This window comes from Muntiacus reevesi, chromosome 15, assembly GCF_963930625.1.
Source record: "Muntiacus reevesi chromosome 15, mMunRee1.1, whole genome shotgun sequence".
NCBI lineage: Eukaryota > Metazoa > Chordata > Mammalia > Artiodactyla > Cervidae > Muntiacus > Muntiacus reevesi.
Window position 1 is genome coordinate 22,862,412 of NC_089263.1, and position 18,417 is coordinate 22,880,828.

The window sequence follows — 18,417 nt, forward strand, 5'->3', positions numbered from 1 at the left end:
GAGTGGGTTGCCATTCCCTTCTCCAGGGAATCTTCCCGACCCAGGGATCGAACACTCATCTCCAGTGTCTCCTGCATTGATAGATGAATTCTTTACCCCTGAGCCATTTGGGAAGCCCTTCTGGGGCTCTAGGGTCTGCTGATTCTAATTCACTCAGATATAATACAGGGAGGAAGGCAGGCTGGGGTTGGACTTGCTTTCAAAGTTTTTAGTTATATTTATAACCAGCTTCTTTCTAACAGAAATTTTGAAATGGCTCACAATAACATATGTATTCAGAAGAGTGGTTTCACAGACCAGAAAGAGAAAAGTAAAGCCGTAAAAAATTAAGGAAACAATGTATTTTCATACAAACAATAGAACTTGTGAGTAAAGGTGGGAGGGGACTACTAAAAATGATACCAGAGGGACTTCCCTGTTGGTCCAGTGGTTAAGAATCCACCTGCCAATGCCGGGGACACAGGTTCCATCCCTGGTCCTGAAGATCTCACATGCTGCTACGTAACTAAGTTTGCACAGCACAGCTGCTGAAGTCCATGTGCCTAGAGTCTGTGCTCTGTAATAAGAGAAGCCACCGCAATAAGAAGCCCACACACCAGAACTAGAGAGTACCCCCCCAACTGCAACTAGAGAAAGCCTGTGCATAGCAACAAAGACCCAGTGAAGCCAAAACTAACTAAATAAATTTTTTCAAAAATTATACTGCAGCAACAGACATATGCTGGGACTGTCCCAAGCGAACTAGGATGCATGGTCACCCTCATCAAAGAGGAGGAGGTGCACATGGACCAGCTCTGGCCATTTTATACTGATCGCTGTGCTTGAATTTCGCATCTGGCACTGAGCTTCCTGGGGGTGGGGAGAATAGGGAATACAATGGATACACAGTTTTCTTTAAAGAAGGAAGTATACCTATTCTTCAAAAGCCATTGACTTTCCCATTATTAAATACATGCTTATTTATTCAAATATGCTTATTGAAATACAATTTAAAGAATATCTTTTTAAAAAGGAAAATATTGCCCAGAATCCTACCATTTAGCCTGGCCTACATGCACATATTGATATACAAGGTTGTAATCACAGTACACTGATAAATCTGTGTCTTTCTTTTCAACTTCATATCAAACCATAAACATTCAAATGTTTCGACATAATTTCCATGTCAGTGAGTTTGAAAAGCTGCACAATATCCCATTTGATAGACCATCATCTATTTAACCATTAACCTAATGTTGACAAATATATATAAATAAATATTGGTCATTAGGCTGTTCCCATTTATAACTTCTTCTTCTTCTGTATAGTGCTGTAATAGGTACAGGAATATGCTTTTTCTTAAATTATTTCTTTAGGATACATTTCCAGGAATGAAGCCACTGAGAGTATGCAAACATTTTTATTAATTTTGATTGATATTGTTGAGTTGATTTCCTAATGAGTCACCCCAGGGTTGGCAAACTCTGGCCTGTGGGCCAAGTAACGTTTGAATGGAATACAGCCCTGCTCATCCTTTTCCATACTGTCTGTGGCTGCTTTCACATAAGAACAGAGTTGAGCGTTGCAACCAAGACCAAATAACTGACAAGGTGTAAACTTTTTATGACCTGTCCCTCTACAAAAAAAGCCTGCCAACTCCTAGGTTATCCTTAATGTACGTTCCCATACCACTTGCACATGGTACCATGTTCTAATGGAAATGAATTGTGTGGGGTCTGATGTGTTCTTCCACAACATATGTGTAGTAGATAGATGTGTGTGGTAGAAACTGCAAGCTGGCCACCAGCACTCTCTCTGTCCTCTTCACAGTGATATAGTGGTGGGATGTGGCTCTCCAGCTAAACCCACTCCCCCAACCTCTGCAGCTAGTTGTGGTCCTGTGACTAGGTCCATCCCAGGGGGGTGGGAGTGGAAGTAACATCAACCATCTTTGGTTTACTTCCCTAAAAGGAAACCTCTAGACCTGGACTTCCATTCTTAATTTGTATCTCATTTGAACCACTGCTTTCTTGAGTCTTTGTACAACAGTAACTATTCTTACCCTAACTCATGCAAAAACTGGTACCAGAAGTGGGATGTTGTCATGATAAAAGCTAAAATTAGTGGCCAGGCCGTGAAGAGGAAGAAACAGATATAATTGGCATGAAAGTCAGTGATCCTAATTAAGGTGTGGAAAAACATTTGGTAAAACTTTTGCCTGTGGTAACTTTCAAAGCATGCTGCATATCAGGAGCTCTAAAGGAAGAAATTGGGGAAAACAGAATGTGACTGGATGGTAACTGCTCCTTGGTACATCTAGCTACTTATTCTAAGAAAGGGAAGAATTGCCCAGTTTGCAAGCAAAATGGGAAGACAGAAGAATCAGAGGTTGGGTCCTGGAGCATTAGAAAAGCTTCTGTACCCCCAAAGAATGGATGATGGGCAGGCTGTGTTCCAAGTCATTCTCAGAGACTTCTGTAAACTGAATGAATGCACCTCATTCCACAGCAAAGATTTATGTAAAGGTACTGCCTTCCCACTCATCTGCTATTCCAGATGGCCTCAAGGTAGCCTCCATAAGTTAAGAGAGGTTAGCTGGGACTTTCCTGGTGGTTCAACGGTTAAGAATCTGCCTTGCAACAGAGGACACAGGTTCATTCCCTGGTCAGGGAACTAAGATCCCACATGCTTCAGGACAACTAAGCCCACACGCCTCAACTAGAGAGTCTATGGGTCACAATGAAGAGCCTGCATGATGCAAAGAAGATTCCACGTGCCACAGCTAAGACCCAAGAGAGCCAAATATAGAAATATTTAGAAAAAGAAAGGAAAGGTTAGGCAAGAAAGGAAAGAAGTAAGGCAGTCTTAAGAGCTATATCTAAGAAAGAAACTTGGATGTGATTCCTGGCACATGAGAGTGCTTGGGAGACACAGATGAGACGCTATTACATTTTTGGAGGCCTTGAATTGGGAAAAGGAAGTGCTGGTCTAACCTGAAAACATCTGCATCTACTGAACCTTGAAGAACCCTCAAGACACCTAAGCAGCAGTAAGCACAACTGTCAGAGGAAGCGGATTTCCAAAGGCCACTTCAGATGTGAAGATGCGGAAGCTATGAAAGACCTCTGAGAAGACAAATCTAGGGACCTGCAGGATAAAGGACAAGAGCTAGGCTTCTCACACCTTCCAGGGAGCAGAACCAGGGTCTAATCTACTTTCATTGACTCAATAGGGGGTCCCGCAGAATCTATCATTTTTTTGGACAAGTGTGTGCATGCTTAGTCACTAAGTCATGTCTGACTCTTTGCGACCCCATGGACTGTAGCCCTCCAGGCTCTTCAGTCCATGGGGATTCTCCAGGCAAGAATACTGCAGTGGGTTGTCATTTCCTTCTCCAGGGGATCTTCCAAACCCAGGGATCAAACCCACATCTCCTGCATTGGCAGGTGGTTCTTTACCACTGAGCTACCAGGGAATCCCAGCCAATCACTAAGGATTATAAAATAGGTATGTCTTCCAAGGGGGAAGCAGCGGGGTGGAAAGAATTAGGAAACAGGGATTGACACGTACACACTATTGATACTATGTATGAAATAGACAACTACTGAGAACATACTGCACAGCGCAGGGAACTCTAATTCACTGCGGTGACCTGAGTGGGGAGAGCGCTCTAAAGGGAGAGGATACACCTACGTGTGTGGCTGATTCACTTTGCTGTACAGTAGACGCTAACACAACACTGTAAAGCAACTATACACCAATAAAATCAATTTTAAAAATTAAAAAATAAAACAGGTGTGTCTTTAATTCCAAACAATGTTGGAAAACAAGAAGGACCATAAATTATGAGAACTATACGGAATATCTGATAGATGGAAATCAAGCAGCTGAAGAAAATGAAGCTCAAAATGGTCCCCAAAGAGAGATGCAACAAAAGAGGGTGCCCCAAACTCAGAGTAAGTAGTTTTGGGAGCTGGAGGACTAGTTGGCATTCTGGGAGAAGAGCAGCCCGATGACTCCTCCCACCCTGGCCTTGTACCAAGGACCTGGGAGACCAGGCGTCTGCCTCCAGGAAGGAGTGCTGAGTGCAGGGACCTGAAACGGTGCCGTGAGGGAGGCAGCCAGCCAGAAATCTAGAAACCACTGCACCTCACTCAGCAAAGCATCTGTAATCCCTCAAAACCAGGGGAAGTGGGCAGCAGTAACAGACACAGCACCACAGGCAAACTGACATGGACTCTCAAATGAGACGTTGCACACAGGGCAAAGAATTGTTTTTTATCCATTAGTACTTGGCAAAAACTGAAGCCTAATGACATAGGCAAGAGGAAGCAGGTATTGCTATATTAATAGTAGTGTACCTGTTTTAGCAGGTAATTTGGCAGTATCGACGGTCTCTTAAATGCATTCACTTTAACTCAGCAATTTCATTTCCAAGAAGGGCTTGCCCATCAGCATGTAGAGTCAGATAAAGGACATTCCTTTTAGAAAATAACTGGAAGCAACCTTAATGTCTATTAATACGGGAAATGGTATATATAATGGAAAACTACGAAGCCATTAAAAAATAATAGGATAACACATATACAATGGAATATCACTCAGCCATGAAAAGAACAAAATAATGGCATTTGCAGCAACATGGATGGACCTAGATTGTCATACTCAGTGAAGTAAGTCAGACAGAGAAAGACAAAGTCAGACATACAGATACATAAGTGATATATGTAAGATCACTTATATGTGGATTCTAGAAATATGGTAGAAATGAACTTATTTACAAAATAGAAATAGGATCACAGATAGAGAAAACAAACTTGTGGTTACCAGGGAGGAAGGGGGAGGAGGGCTCAACTGGGAGATTGGCATTGACATATACACGCTACTGTATATAAAATAGATAACTAATAAGGAGCTATTGTATAGCACAGGGAACTCTACTCAACAATCTGTAATGACCTATATGGGAAAACAATCTAAAAAAAGAGTGAATACATGCATATGTATAACTGATTCACTTTGCTGTACATCTGAAACTAGCACATTTTAAATAGACTATACTACAATAAAATTTTTTTTTAAAAAATAGTGGGGCAGATCCATATGCATGATGTGGGAATAACTCCAAGAAACAATGGTACATTTACAAAAGCTAAGCATAGCACAATACCTCTAGTACAAGATCTTGTATTTGAAAACAGTGAAGTGTCTAAAGCAGTACGTATACAGTATATCTATGCACATAAATAGGTATGACAGTGTTCATACAAAATTTTTACCACTGGCAACATCTAGGAAGGGGCCTGGGGTATAGTGAGTGATCACAAGAAACTAAAGTATGACTTACACCACTTGAATGCTACTTTTCTCAGTTCAACCATTTTGTTTAGGCATATATTTGTGTCATTTGTTTAATTAAAAAATAATGATGCAACACTTATGGCGGTGCCTACTATATAGCAGGTGCTCAGCCAATGCTGATTCAAATTTTTTTTTAATTAGGGAAATATTTTACAAGAGTTAAAAATTTAAATATAGAGGATAATGCAGCATGATGTTTCTATGGCCAAGGTTTGACACACGAGAAGGTGGTAGGTATAGATCTGATAGACAGAGTGCCTGATGAACTATGGACAGAGGTTCATGACATTGTACAGGAGACAGGGATCAAGATCATCCCCAAGAAACAGAAATGCAAAAAAGCAAAATGGCTGTCTGAGAAGGCCTTACAAATAGCTGTGAACAGAAGAGAAGCGAAAAGCAAAGGAGAAAAGGAAAGATATTCCCATTTGAATGCAGAGTTCCAAAGAATAGCAAGGAGAGAAAAGAAAGCCTTCCTCAGCAATCAATGCAAAGAAATAGAGGAAAACAACAGAATGGGAAAGGCTAGAGACCTCTTCAAGAAAATTAGAGATACCAAGGGATCATTTCATGCAAAGATGGACTCGATAAAGGACAGAAATGGTATGAAAATAACAGAAGTAGAAGACATTAGGAAGAGGTGGCAAGAATACACAAAAGAATTGTACAAAAAAGAACTTCACGACCCAGATAATCACGATGGTGTGAACACTCACCTAGGGCCAGACATCCTGGAACGTGAAGTCAAGTGGGCCTTAGGAAGCATCACTATAAACAAAGCTAGTGGAGGTAATGGAATTCCAGTTGAGCTATTTCAAATCCTAAAAGATGACGCTGTGAAAGTGCTGCACTCAATATGCCAGCAAATTTGGAAAACTCCAAATCTGCAGTGGCCACAGGACTGGAAAAGGTCAGTTTTCATTGCAGTCCCAAAGAAAGGCAATGACAAAGAATGCTCAAACTACCACACAATTGCACTCATCTCACACGCTAGTAAAGTAATGCTCAAAATTCTCCAAGCCAGGCTTCAGCAATACATGAACCATGAACTTCCAGATGTTCAAGCTGGTTTTAGAAAAGGCAGAGGAACCAGAGATCAAATTGCTAACATCCGCTGGATCATCGAAAAAGCAAGAGAGTTCCAGAAAAACATCTATTTCTGCTTTACTGACTATGCCAAAGCCTTTGATTGTGTGAATCACAATAAACTGTGGAAAATTCTGAAAGAGATGGGCATGCCAGACCACATGATCTGCCTCTTGAGAAACCTGTATTCAGGTCAGGAAGCAACAGTTAGAACTGAACATGGAACAACAGACTGGTTCCAAATAGTAAAAGGAGTACATCAAGGTTGTATATTGTCACCCTGCTTATTTAACTTATATGCAGAGTATATCATGAGAAACGCTGGGCTGAAAGAAGCACAAGCTGGAATCAAGACTGCTGGGAGAAATATCAATAACCTCAGATATGCAGATGACACCACCCTTATAGCAGAGAGTGAAGAAGAACTAAAAAGCCTCTTGATGAAAGTGAAAGAGGAGAGTGAAAAAGTTGGCTTAAAGCTCAACATTCAGAAAACGAAGATCATGGCATCCGGTCCCATCACTTCATGGGAAATAGATGGGGAAACAGCAGAAACAGTGTCAGACTTTATTTTGGGGGGCTCCAAAATCACTGCAGATGATGACTGCAGCCATGAAATTAGAAGATGCTTACTCCTTGGAAGGAAAGTTATGACCAACCTAGATAACATATTTAAAAGCAGAGACATTACTTTGCCAACAAAGGTCCATCTAGTCAAGGCTATGGTTTTTCCAGTAGTCATGTATGGACATGAGAGTTGGACTATAAAGAAAGCTGAGTGCCAAAGAATTGATGCTTTTGAACTGTGGTGTTGGAGAAGACTCTTGAGAGTCCCTTGGACTGCAAGGAGATCCAACCAGTCCATCCTAAAGGAGATCAGTCCTGGGTGTTCATTGGAAGGACTGATGCTGAAGCTGAAACTCCAATACTTTGGCCACCTCATGCGAAGAGCTGACTCATTGGAAAAGACCCTGATGCTGGGAAAGATTGAGGGCAGGAGGAGAGGGGGTCGACAGAGGGTGAGATGGCTGAATGGAATCACCGACTCAATGGACATGAGTTTGGTTAGACTCCGGGAGTTGGTGATGGACAGGGAGGCCTGGCGTGCTGCGGTTCATGGAGTCGGACACGACTGAGCGACTGAACTGAACTGAATGTGGTGGAATTTGTCCTTGATATAAGTACTCAATACAAGAAAGCAGGAAAGGGTGCATTACTAAGAGGCAAAGGGAATTCACCAAATAACCTAAGAGAGAAATTCAGAATCTCAGTGTAACCACACAGAATACAGCAATGAGCAGTGAGCAAGCACTTGCAGCACAGCCTTGCAGAAGGGCATGCGGTACCCACAGAACGGTCAGCTCACCTGTTGTCTTTGCTGAGGAGGCAGTGGACACCCCATTGAGCTCGCTGGGACTCCTTTTTATGGGCCGTGGCTTGTATTCTCGCTTGGGGACGTTGGATGCAGCTGATATCCTGTGATATACACATTTTAAGATCAGTCAGACATCTGATGAAAAATTCAAAGCCTCCAAACCTACATTTGTTCTGCCTTGTGGACCTACACATTTAGGTCCTAAGGTGATGGTCATGAAGGGGGTGATTTTTACACAGTGACCCTTGAGTAGCCCAAAGTGATGGCTCTGATATCCCAAATGTAGTTTTTTGGCTATATGCAGGCATCAAAAAAGCAAGAGAGTTCCAGAAAAACATCTATTTCTGCTTTACTGACTATGCCAAAGCCTTTGATTGTGTGAATCACAATAAACTGTGGAAAATTCTGAAAGAGATGGGCATGCCAGACCACCTGACCTGCCTCTTGAGAAACCTGTATGCAGGTCAGGAAGAAACAGTTAGAACTGGACATGGAACAACAGACTGGTTCCAAATAGTAAAAGGAGTACATCAAGGCTGTATATTGTCACCCTTCTTATTTAACTTATATGCAGAGTATATCATGAGAAACGCTGGGTTGAAAGAAGCACAAGCTGGAATCAAGACTGCTGGGAGAAATATCAATAACCTCAGATATGCAGATGACACCACCCTTATAGCAGAGAGTGAAGAAGAACTAAAAAGCCTCTTGATGAAAGTGAAAGAGGAGAGTGAAAAAGTTGGCTTAAAGCTCAACATTCAGAAAACTAAGATCATGGCATCCAGTCCCATCACTTCATGGCAAATAGATAGGGAAACAGTGGAAACAGTGTCAGACTTCATTTTGGGGGGCTCCAAAATTACTGCAGATGGTGATTGCAGCCATGAAATTAAAAGATGCTTACTCCTTGGAAGGAAAGTTATGACCAACCTAGATAGTATATTAAAAAGCAGAGACATTATTTTGTCAACAAAGGTCCGTCTAGTCAAGGCTATGCTTTTTCCATTGGTCATGTATGGATGTGAGAGTTGCATGGTGAAGAAAGCTGAGCGCTGAAGAATTGATGCTTTTGAACTGTGGTGTTGGAGAAGACTCTTGAGAGTCCCTTGGACTGCAAGGAGATCCAACCAGTCCATCCTAAAGGAGATCAGTCCTGGGTGTTCATTGGAAGGACTGATGCTGAAGCTGAAACTCCAATACTTTGGCCACCTCATGCGAAGAGCTGACTCATTGGAAAAGACCCTGATGCTGGGAAAGACTGAGGGCAGGAGGAGAGGGGGTCGACAGAGGATGGGATGACTGAATGGAATCACTGACTCAATGGACCTGAGTTTGGATAAACTTCAGGAGTTGGTGATGGACAGGGAGGCCTGCCATGCTGCAATTCATGGGGTCGCAAAGAGTCGGACACAACTGAGCAACTGAACTGAACTGAAACACACTTTATTTTATTGCACTTTGCAGAAATCTGCTTTAAAAAAAAAAAAAAAAAACACAACTGAAGGTTTGTGGCTATTCTTTGTACAGCAAGTCTCTAGGTGCCATTTCCAAGAGCATTTTTTCACTTTGCATCTCTGTATCCCATTTGATAGTTCCCCAAATATTTCAAACTTTTTCTTAGTTATCCTATCTGTTGTGGTGATCTGTGATTAGAAATCTTTGATGTTTACTGTTGTAGTTAATATGGGCCCCAGAAACTGTGGCATGTGAGCTGGCAAGCTTAATTGATAAATGTGTGTTCTAACTGTTCTACCTACCACCTCCAGCTGTTCCCCAATCTCTCTCCTTCTCCTTGGGCATCCCTATTCCCTGAGACACAACAATATTGAAATTAGGCCAATTCATAACCCTATAATGGCCTCTAAGTCTTCAAGTGAAAGCCTCATATCACTCACTTTAAATCAAAAGCTAGAAATGATTAAGCTTAGTAAGGAAGGCACATTAAAAGCCAGGAGAAGTCAAAACCTAGGCTTCTTGTACCACACAGCCAAGTTGTGGATGCAAAGGAAAAATTTTTGAAGGAAATGAAAAGTGCTTCTCCATGAACACCCAAGTGATAAGAAAGCCAAACAGCCTTATAGCTGCTATGGGGAGAGTTGCAGGGGTCTGGATGTAGCTCATGGATGACTCTGGGGGGGTTCAAGACTTCAGTGAAGGAAGTCACTGCAGATGTGGTGGAAAGAGTAAGAGAACTAGAAATGGAGCCTGAAGATGTGACTGAATTGCTGCAATCCTCTGATAAAACTTGAATGGATGAGATGTTTCCTATAGATGAGAAAAGAAAGTGGCTTCTTGAGATGGAATCTATTCCTGGTGAAGATGATGTGAAGATTGCTGGAATGGCAATAGAGATTTAGAATATGACATGACTTAGTTGATAAAGCAGCAGCAGAGTTTGAGAGGGTTGACTTCAATGGTGAAAGAGGTTCAACTGTGGGTAAAATGCTATCCAACAGCACTACCTGCTACAGAGAACTCGTTTGTAAAAGGCAGAGTCAACCGATGCTGCAAACTTCATTGTCTTACTTTATGAAATTGCCACAGCCACCCCAACCTTCAGCAACAACCACCCTGATTATTGAACAGCCGTCAACATTACGGCAAGATGCTCCACCAGCAAAAAGATTAGGACTTGCTGAAGGCTCAGGTGATGGTTAGCATTTTTAACAATGTTTTTAAATAAGAGTATATATTGGGTTAGCCAAAACATTCATTTGGGTTTCTTCCATAAGGTGTTACAGAAAAATCCCAAAACAAACATTTTGGCCAACCCAATACATAGTGGGTTTTTTTTTTTTTCTTAGACATAATGCTATTTCACACTTTAAAGACTACAGTTTAGCATAAACAGAACTTTTATATGCACTAGGAAGCAAAAATATTCATGTGACTCACTTTACTGCAATATCCACTGTATTGTGGTAGTCTGGAACCAAATTCTCAGTATCTCCAAGGTATGTCTGTATTTGTAAAGTATTTTCTCTCATAAAGTCTCTGAGGCATCTAGCAAGTCCCAGGGATGAACTGGGTACTCAACAATGTTCACTCCCTTCTCTTTTTCCTCTTATAAAGATAGAATTATGAGAAGACACATGTGTGAGCAGATGAACCACCTGCCTTCGAAAGTGGATGATTCAGAGACTGGATACACCTCGTGTCTTCCCTTTATAATTACTGCATTGATTTAAGCCAAAACCCCTCCAAATTTACTCATTATGATAATCCCATATAAAACAACTATCTGTTCTCAAATTTGGTCAAAAAATAAGGTAGTATTTCAACCCAGTATTTCAATTAATAGGGTTACCATGCACGACACCTGTATCACTGATTTTCAGAAAAGTAGACAATAGGCTCATCAGTAAAGTCATAAGGAACACAGCAATCTTTCTTTGACCACTCGGGGGCATTTTTGGCTCTTTCAGTATCAGAGTCAATATTGTAAACATGCCCTGATATTTGTGCTGGGGAAGTAAAAATACATCTTGTTCGAGATAATTACATACTAACTGGTGGGCTTCCCCAGAGGCTCAGTGGTAAAGAATCCACCTGCCAGTGCAGGAGATGCAGTCTGACCCCTAGGTCAGGAAGATCCCTTGGAGTAGGAAATGGCAACCAACTCCAGTATTCTTGCTGAGAAAATCCCATGGACAGAGGAGCCTGGCAGGCTACATTCCATGGGGTCACAAAGAGTCAGATATGACCGAGTGACTGAGCACACACACAAGAACCTACTGTGTAGCCCAGGGAACACCACTCAGTACTCTGTAATGGCCTATGCAAGAAAATAATCTGAAAAACGAATGAGAGTGTTAGTAGCTCAGTTGTACCCAACTCTTGCAACCCCATGGACTGTAGCCCACCAGACTCCTCTGTCCATGGGATTCTCCAGGCAAGAATACTGGAGTGGGTAGCCATTCCCTTCTCCAGGGGATCTTCCCAACTCAGGGATGTATGTACATGTATAACTGATTGACTTTGCTATACACCTGGAACTATTAATAATACACACTGTCTGAAGACCATCTCACTCCTCCCCACATCCGTAGATGCTGGGGAGTGGCCCTATGCCATCCTACCTTCAGCTAAACTCTCATCATGCCAGCAATGAAGACAGGACCGCTCTGAAAGGGCTGAACTCCAAGGCAAAAACCTGGGTTGCCCTAAACACAGGTCATGGAATAAGGGACTTGAGCAAAACGAGAAAGGAGAAAAGCTGCCAGACCTCCTTTCCAGGTTCTGTCCTACTGGACAAAGTCATACGATTATTATCTCAGCACAATCCACACCCAACCATGAAAGCCAGTGGAAGAAAATTCAAAACAGAAAGGGGCAGTGGGAAGGGAGAACTGGAGAGAAAGAGAGAGAGATGGATTTCTACTGACTTCAACTCTGCAGCCCTCGTCTGGCAGTCAATGGGGAGGCACTTACCTCATCTGTAGCTTGCTCTGCAGCTCCTGCAGAATCTCTGTGGACTGTCTGTGATAATCTAAAGCGGCCTCGACAAACACGGCCAGCTGGCTGACTTGTTCTACCTGCGGCACAAGTGGAAAATGACTCCGTGGAGGCCAGCGCCTGGGTCTTGTTCAAATAGAAGGGAGACTGGCGACCCAGACCCAGCCTTTCAGGGAAGACCCCCACCCCACCACCACCACCAACCCCGTCTGCCGCGGCTCTGGTCAATTTCATTTCATTTCATTGCAAAGTAATAATCACACAGGTCATGGTAGAGAGTTAGATATGCTGGAGAAACATGTTCAAATCTTTTGATTATGAAGCTGCTTTAACTCAATAAAAAAAGTCTGTTTTTCCAATTAGATGATATTCTTGGGAGATGTGTATGCTATAAAGCTCATGGATCTGAAAAAGGAGATAAAACTTTTCCAATGACAACTCAAGCCAACATTTAGTAAATGAATTTGCTTCCTTAGTGAAATGTCTCCACGGGCACTTTTGAACTAAGTCACATCAAGAAAGTAAGTAAATTAAGCTGTTTTCAGGCTTCCCAGGCGGCGCAGTGGTAAAGAATCTGCCTGTCAATGCAGGAGACACAGGAGATGCAGGTTCGATCCCTGGGTCAGGAAGATCCTCTGGAGGAGGAAATGGCAACCCACTCCAGTATTCTTGCCTGGAGAATCCCCATGGACAGAGGAGTTTGGTGGGCTACAGTCCATGGGGTCGCAAAGAGTCAGACACAACAAGCAACTGAGCAGCACACAAGCTGTTTTCAGATAAGAAAAGAAGCCAGGGAGCAAGTCATGCCCCAGGGCAAAGATATGCCAGCCCCCTGTATGTATGTATTGCCAACAGCACAAAATATTTCCCTGACATAAACAACCCAAAGGAATGAACTAGGAAGACTCTGGCATCTCTCTCCCATGAACCAAGACATTCATGAAATTTGAGACCAAATTACAGTGGATGAAAAAAAATAAAATCAAAGTTATGTTATATAGAGAGCCCCAAAGACCTGGGGATGCAAAATTTGAGGAAGAGGTGTCTCCAGTGGGGTATCAGAGCTCTGCCCCCAGCTTCCCTATATGTCTGGGGGGCTGTAACAGAAAAGAGGGATGAATGGAGCTGATTCCCACAAGCCTCAGAGGAGGGACCACTGGGTGGAGGTGATGGGGAGGGAAGGGGTTCCAAGAGTGAATGCCATAAACTCCAGAACCAGACAAAGCACAAACCAAAATCAATCCCCCTCTTTCCTAAACTTCCCCAAAGTGTATACCTCATCACCTTACTTCATTTCTCAGTAACTTAGGGGAAAGTCTGCCTTCTTAGTCCCTCCTACACATTCACCCTGCAAAACCAGTCATGGGCTCCTTTGCCTTCAAAGACCCAAGCTATTTTCATTTTCTATTACTGACTGTGCTTTATCTGTCTACACTTTAATTCTCCTTGCCCACGCACGTCATTTTAAACACAGGCTCACTGTTCACGTAAGATCTACATGGATTTCCGCTTGGGTCATTCTATGATCTGCGTCTGCACAATGAAATTCCATCATATCACATTTACATAACCACACTCTGTGGTTGGAAAAGCAACAAGCCTAAGCCTGAAATTTCCAAAAACCCAATAAACAAAACAAAGACAGCCTGGCCCCTCCAAAATTCTAAGGATTTAAGTTTCACCTCTTTGACTTGTACACACACTTTTAAATAAGTCCAGCACCATGGTCTAACAGGATCACAGCAGAATCTGCTTCAGATTCCTTACAGTGCAAGAGCTGTGGCTGGTTAACAACTGCACCACACTCCTCTGTCTTTAGTAAGGTTAATTTATATACATACATACATATTTTAAAAATAATTTTATTTATTTCCTTTTGGCTGTGCTGGGTCTTCATTGCTGCACAGGCTCTTCTCTAGTTGTGGCAAGTAAGGGCTACTCTCTAGTCGCGGTGCGTAGCCTTCTCATTGTGGTGGTTTCTCTTGTTGTGGAGCATGGGCTCAGTTGCTCCATGCCATGTGAGATCTTCACGGATCAGGGTTGAACCCATGTCTCCTGCATTGACAGGTGGATTTTTTACCATTGAGCCACCAGAGAAGCCCAACTTTTTTTTTTTAAGAGAGTGTATTTTTTTTTAATGTGAACCATGTTTAAAATCTTAATTGAATTTGTTAAAATATTGTTTCTGTTTTTAGATTTTTTTTTTTTGTAGCCACAAGGCATGTAGGATCCTAGTTCCCTGACCAGGGATTGAACCCGCACCATCTGCATTGGAAGGTAGTCTTAACCACCGGACCACCAGGAAAGTCCCCAAAGTCACTTTCTAGGGGTATGTGACTAAGCAGAAGCAAAACCAAAAACGTATAACAGGTCTTTCACTATTTGTTGGATGTGCTTTCTTTCTATTAGTGCAATACTTCCTAGATGTCTTCTTCCATATATCACAAGTCCCTTGATATGTCAATAAAATAATAGTTATAAATTCCCTGACGGCTTAGCAGGTAAAGAAACCACCTGCCATACAGGAGACACAGGAGACTCAAGTGACTCAAGTTCGATTCCTGGGTCAGGAAGATCCCCTGGAGGAGGAAATGGCAACCCACTTCAGTATTCTTGCCTGGAAAATCCCATGGATAGAGGAGTCTGGCAGGCTACAGTCCAAAGGGTCGCAGAAAGTCGGACACAACTGAGCACATACTCATTCATTCAATAGTAATAATAGTGGTGTGGAAGAGTTCTATGATCAAATAACTTTGAGAAACTGCCTTGTGTATTCTCTCTTAGGACTCTCTTAGAGATTAATTTTTCATATATTCATATAATGAGTCTGAAAAGCCTTCTGATAAAGAAAACCTGGTTAGTTTTGGTTAACCCAGGGTTTCCCAAATTTATTTGACTGTGGAGACATTATTGACAAAACACAAACAGCATCCTGTGGAATAAATTTTGGGAAACTCCACTCTAGATCAATGAAAAGCACCCAGGAATCTGAAATCTAGTCAGTTCACTTGTCCTGGGAGCCCATGGACAGAGGGAGAGTTTCCAGGCTGGGCATTTGTATCAAGAGAGCAGAGAGAATACTGCAGATGCCTGCCTTCATGGAGCTGGGGAAATGGCATCTTCTGTGTGGTATTTCTGGTTCTTGCCAAAGTCAAAGACCTACATTCCATTATGTCAAGTCATGAAGAATAAACCTCTCTGCAAAGACTGAAGAGGAGCATGTTAACAGGTCTCAGGGTGATTCAGCATTCCCAAGAAAATGGCAGTGGGGGGACTTCCCTGGTGGTCCAGTGGCTAAGACTCCCCACTCCCAATGCAGGGGGCCTGGGTTCCATCCCTGGTCAGGGAACTAGATCCCACGTGCCACAAATAAGAGTCCACATGCCTCCACTAAACATTCTGAGCACCATAACTAAGACCCGGCGCAGCCAAATACATAAAACTAATTGAAAAAAAAAATGGCAGTAGAGGCTGGGAACCAACTTCTGAATACCCTGTACCCCCACCTCAGAGCTCACTGCTGGGGGTACAAGGGCCCCTCTCCTAGGGGGCGCTGCTCTGGGTGCCTCTGAGGGGACAGGCAGTCCCAGCCTGACCCGGCGAAGGAACCATCCTAGACCTGCCCCTCTGGGCTCTGGGAAAGCTTGGGGCCCCAAACACCCCCTGCTTGCACCTGCATGGAGAATAAGGAAGCTACTCAACCCCCAGCCTGAGGTGAAGTAACGCTCAAGGTCCCCAGTCCCACTCTTACTGACAAGTCCCCCAGGGACAACAGTGGGTGGCCAAAGGGGACTCTTCTCTGATTCTCTCATTCCCAACTCTGCCCCAAATAGACAGGAAAACAGATGCCACTTTCCCTTAGGAGTGTTGGTGTGAACCACTCAGGTCCTTCTCACCACTCCTTCCTTCTTTCCACACCAAAGGAGGAGGAGGTTTGTTTGATTGATGAGATCATGGCGAATGGACCCTGCACTGGAAAGGCAAGAGGGTCTTGGCCCGGGAGGTCTGTTTTCTTGAAGAGAGTGGGTTTGTGAAGACTTTTCTGCTCGGCCCACCCACTCCCCGAGGGTGGCTCTACAGTCTAGACCAGGCCTGGGGGAGGCAGATGGAGTCCCACGTGGACACAGGCCCAAGCTGCCCACATGATTTTCCAGACAGTCCTGTCCTCCAGGCAGGGGGCTGGTTTGTCGTCCTTGTATGCCTCCCCCCCTGCCTCTCAGTGGGGAGAATGTAGATGGAGAAGACAGATAAGCAACCTCACCTGGAAACCCCTACCAATGGCCCGTTGACCAGAGAATCAAAGGAAACTGGAGAACATTTTCCAGACCTTTCCTCCTCAACAAGACTGCCAGACCACCTGGATAAGGCCAGACACTGTCATGGAAAATGACAAGGCTATCCCTTTCTGGGTCTGCGGTTGCCACAAGAAGAAGATGAAGGCAGTCTTCCGGAGCTTCCACAATAACTTGTGAGTCTTCTCGACTGTAAACCTGGGAGGGACAAAGTTAAAAGCAGCCTCCCCCTCATGAGTCACTTCGTAAATGCTAGCTCTCGTCACTGTCATCACCACCACCACCATCAGTCTCCTTAGCACTGTCATTATCTCGAGAATCAGCAGCCACAGCACAGATGGGTAAGACCACTGTGGCTAAAAACAGCACAAGGAAAGGTGGGGAGAGAAAGAGAAGGAATCTAGTACCAAGGAAGCCTGCAAAGGCCTTCACCCTCTCCTTATTCTGATCTCTTCCCATCTCAATGGTCGATTTCCATGGAGATGTGGACCCAGGTCCTAAAATGAGGGAGCAGACCATGCTCCTCAGAGCTGAATGAAACCACCCCACCTTTTACCCGCTAAAGGAAACTTTAGGGGGAACCCTGAAATTCATGCCTTGGTGAGGCCTGAGTTACAAACTAGCCTTCTCCCAGGGTAGCCTGGGAAGGGGTTAACCCATTTGAGACAAGCAGAATACTGTCCCTGTCAACAAATGGACAAATGACTGAGCTTTTATAAGGAAGGGATTATTTCTGATTTTGATTAATACTAGAAGGAAAGCTGAGCTCTCTTGGGTCAACCACCAAGGGTAGAGAAACTGATTCAGGCCTCCCTAATGGAGTACTTTGCAATAGCTTATCACAGATCATGAATGAAGGTCATGACAAAGCACATGGGTTAGATAGCACGTTTGCCTCAGAGTTTAAATCCATCTCTATAGGGCACAGGGCTGGAAGAGCAGTCTTTACTGCAGCCCAATAAGAAATACATGCATCTGATGCCTCTCAAAACACTCTCTAAATACTTCATTTTTGAATCAATATGGCAAGCCCAGACAAAACTAAAGCAAATGACCTATGGCTTGGGGATAATTTCAAGGAAATTTGTATTTTTAAGGGAAAGCAAACAACAAGGGAAAACTGTTATATGCTTTTCATTTTTCATAAAGTGTAAAAAAGAAAAAATCTGATAAAATATTTAAAAGGAGAAACATAATAGAATTGCTTCTCGGCACTGGGGTCTAATGGACATGGGAATTTCAAATTGTTTCCTCCAGGATTAATGTCTTGTCAACATTAAACATAATCTTTCCTTGACATCACCATGGCAGATAAAAGGTGCTCAGGACACTTGGCTTGACTTGACTCAAAAGATGCAAGACCTCAGTGTATCTTTTAATAAATTATTGTAAGTAGAACATAGTTTTACAGATATACAAATCCTCTGACTTGTTTCAACAGGTTGGAAAGTTCAACAAATAGGTCCAAAGTAATGCTGGGCTGAGTTGGTTCATGGCCTCACCAAGGCCAGGCTTAGGGCAGGAACTCCAGAGGGAAGCAGGTGGCCAAGAGTTCTTGAAAAATGCCAAATGACCTCTCATTGCCAAGGCAAAGAAGAGTGGCTTTCAACTTTCATGGTGTCTACTTGGGGGTTACCATCCTGTTTAGTTCTATTTCCACCTGGGCTTACCACAGAAAACTATGTGCCTGCAATGCAGGAGACACAGGAGATGCAGGTTCAATCTTGGGGTCAGGAAGATCCCTTGGAAAAAGGAATGGCAACCCACTCCAGTAATCTTGCCTGGAAAATCCCATGGACAGAGGAGCCTGGTGGGCTACAGTCCATGGGGCGGCAAAGAGCTGGAAATGACTGAGCAACTACGTATCCA

The 18,417-nt window shown here is 43.3% G+C and overlaps 1 protein-coding gene across 1 annotated transcript in view; it reads right to left on the reverse strand.

Moving 5' to 3' along the window:
• Positions 1–18,417, reverse strand: part of SH3GL3 (SH3 domain containing GRB2 like 3, endophilin A3) — a 103,721-nt gene that overhangs the window by 17,216 nt on the left and 68,088 nt on the right. Inside the window, exons 7-8 of the mRNA XM_065906405.1 lie at positions 12,233–12,336; positions 7,793–7,902 (exon numbers count right to left, since the gene is read on the reverse strand). Coding sequence (XP_065762477.1) covers positions 7,793–7,902; positions 12,233–12,336 — 214 coding nt within the window. The remainder of the gene's footprint in view (positions 1–7,792; positions 7,903–12,232; positions 12,337–18,417) is intronic.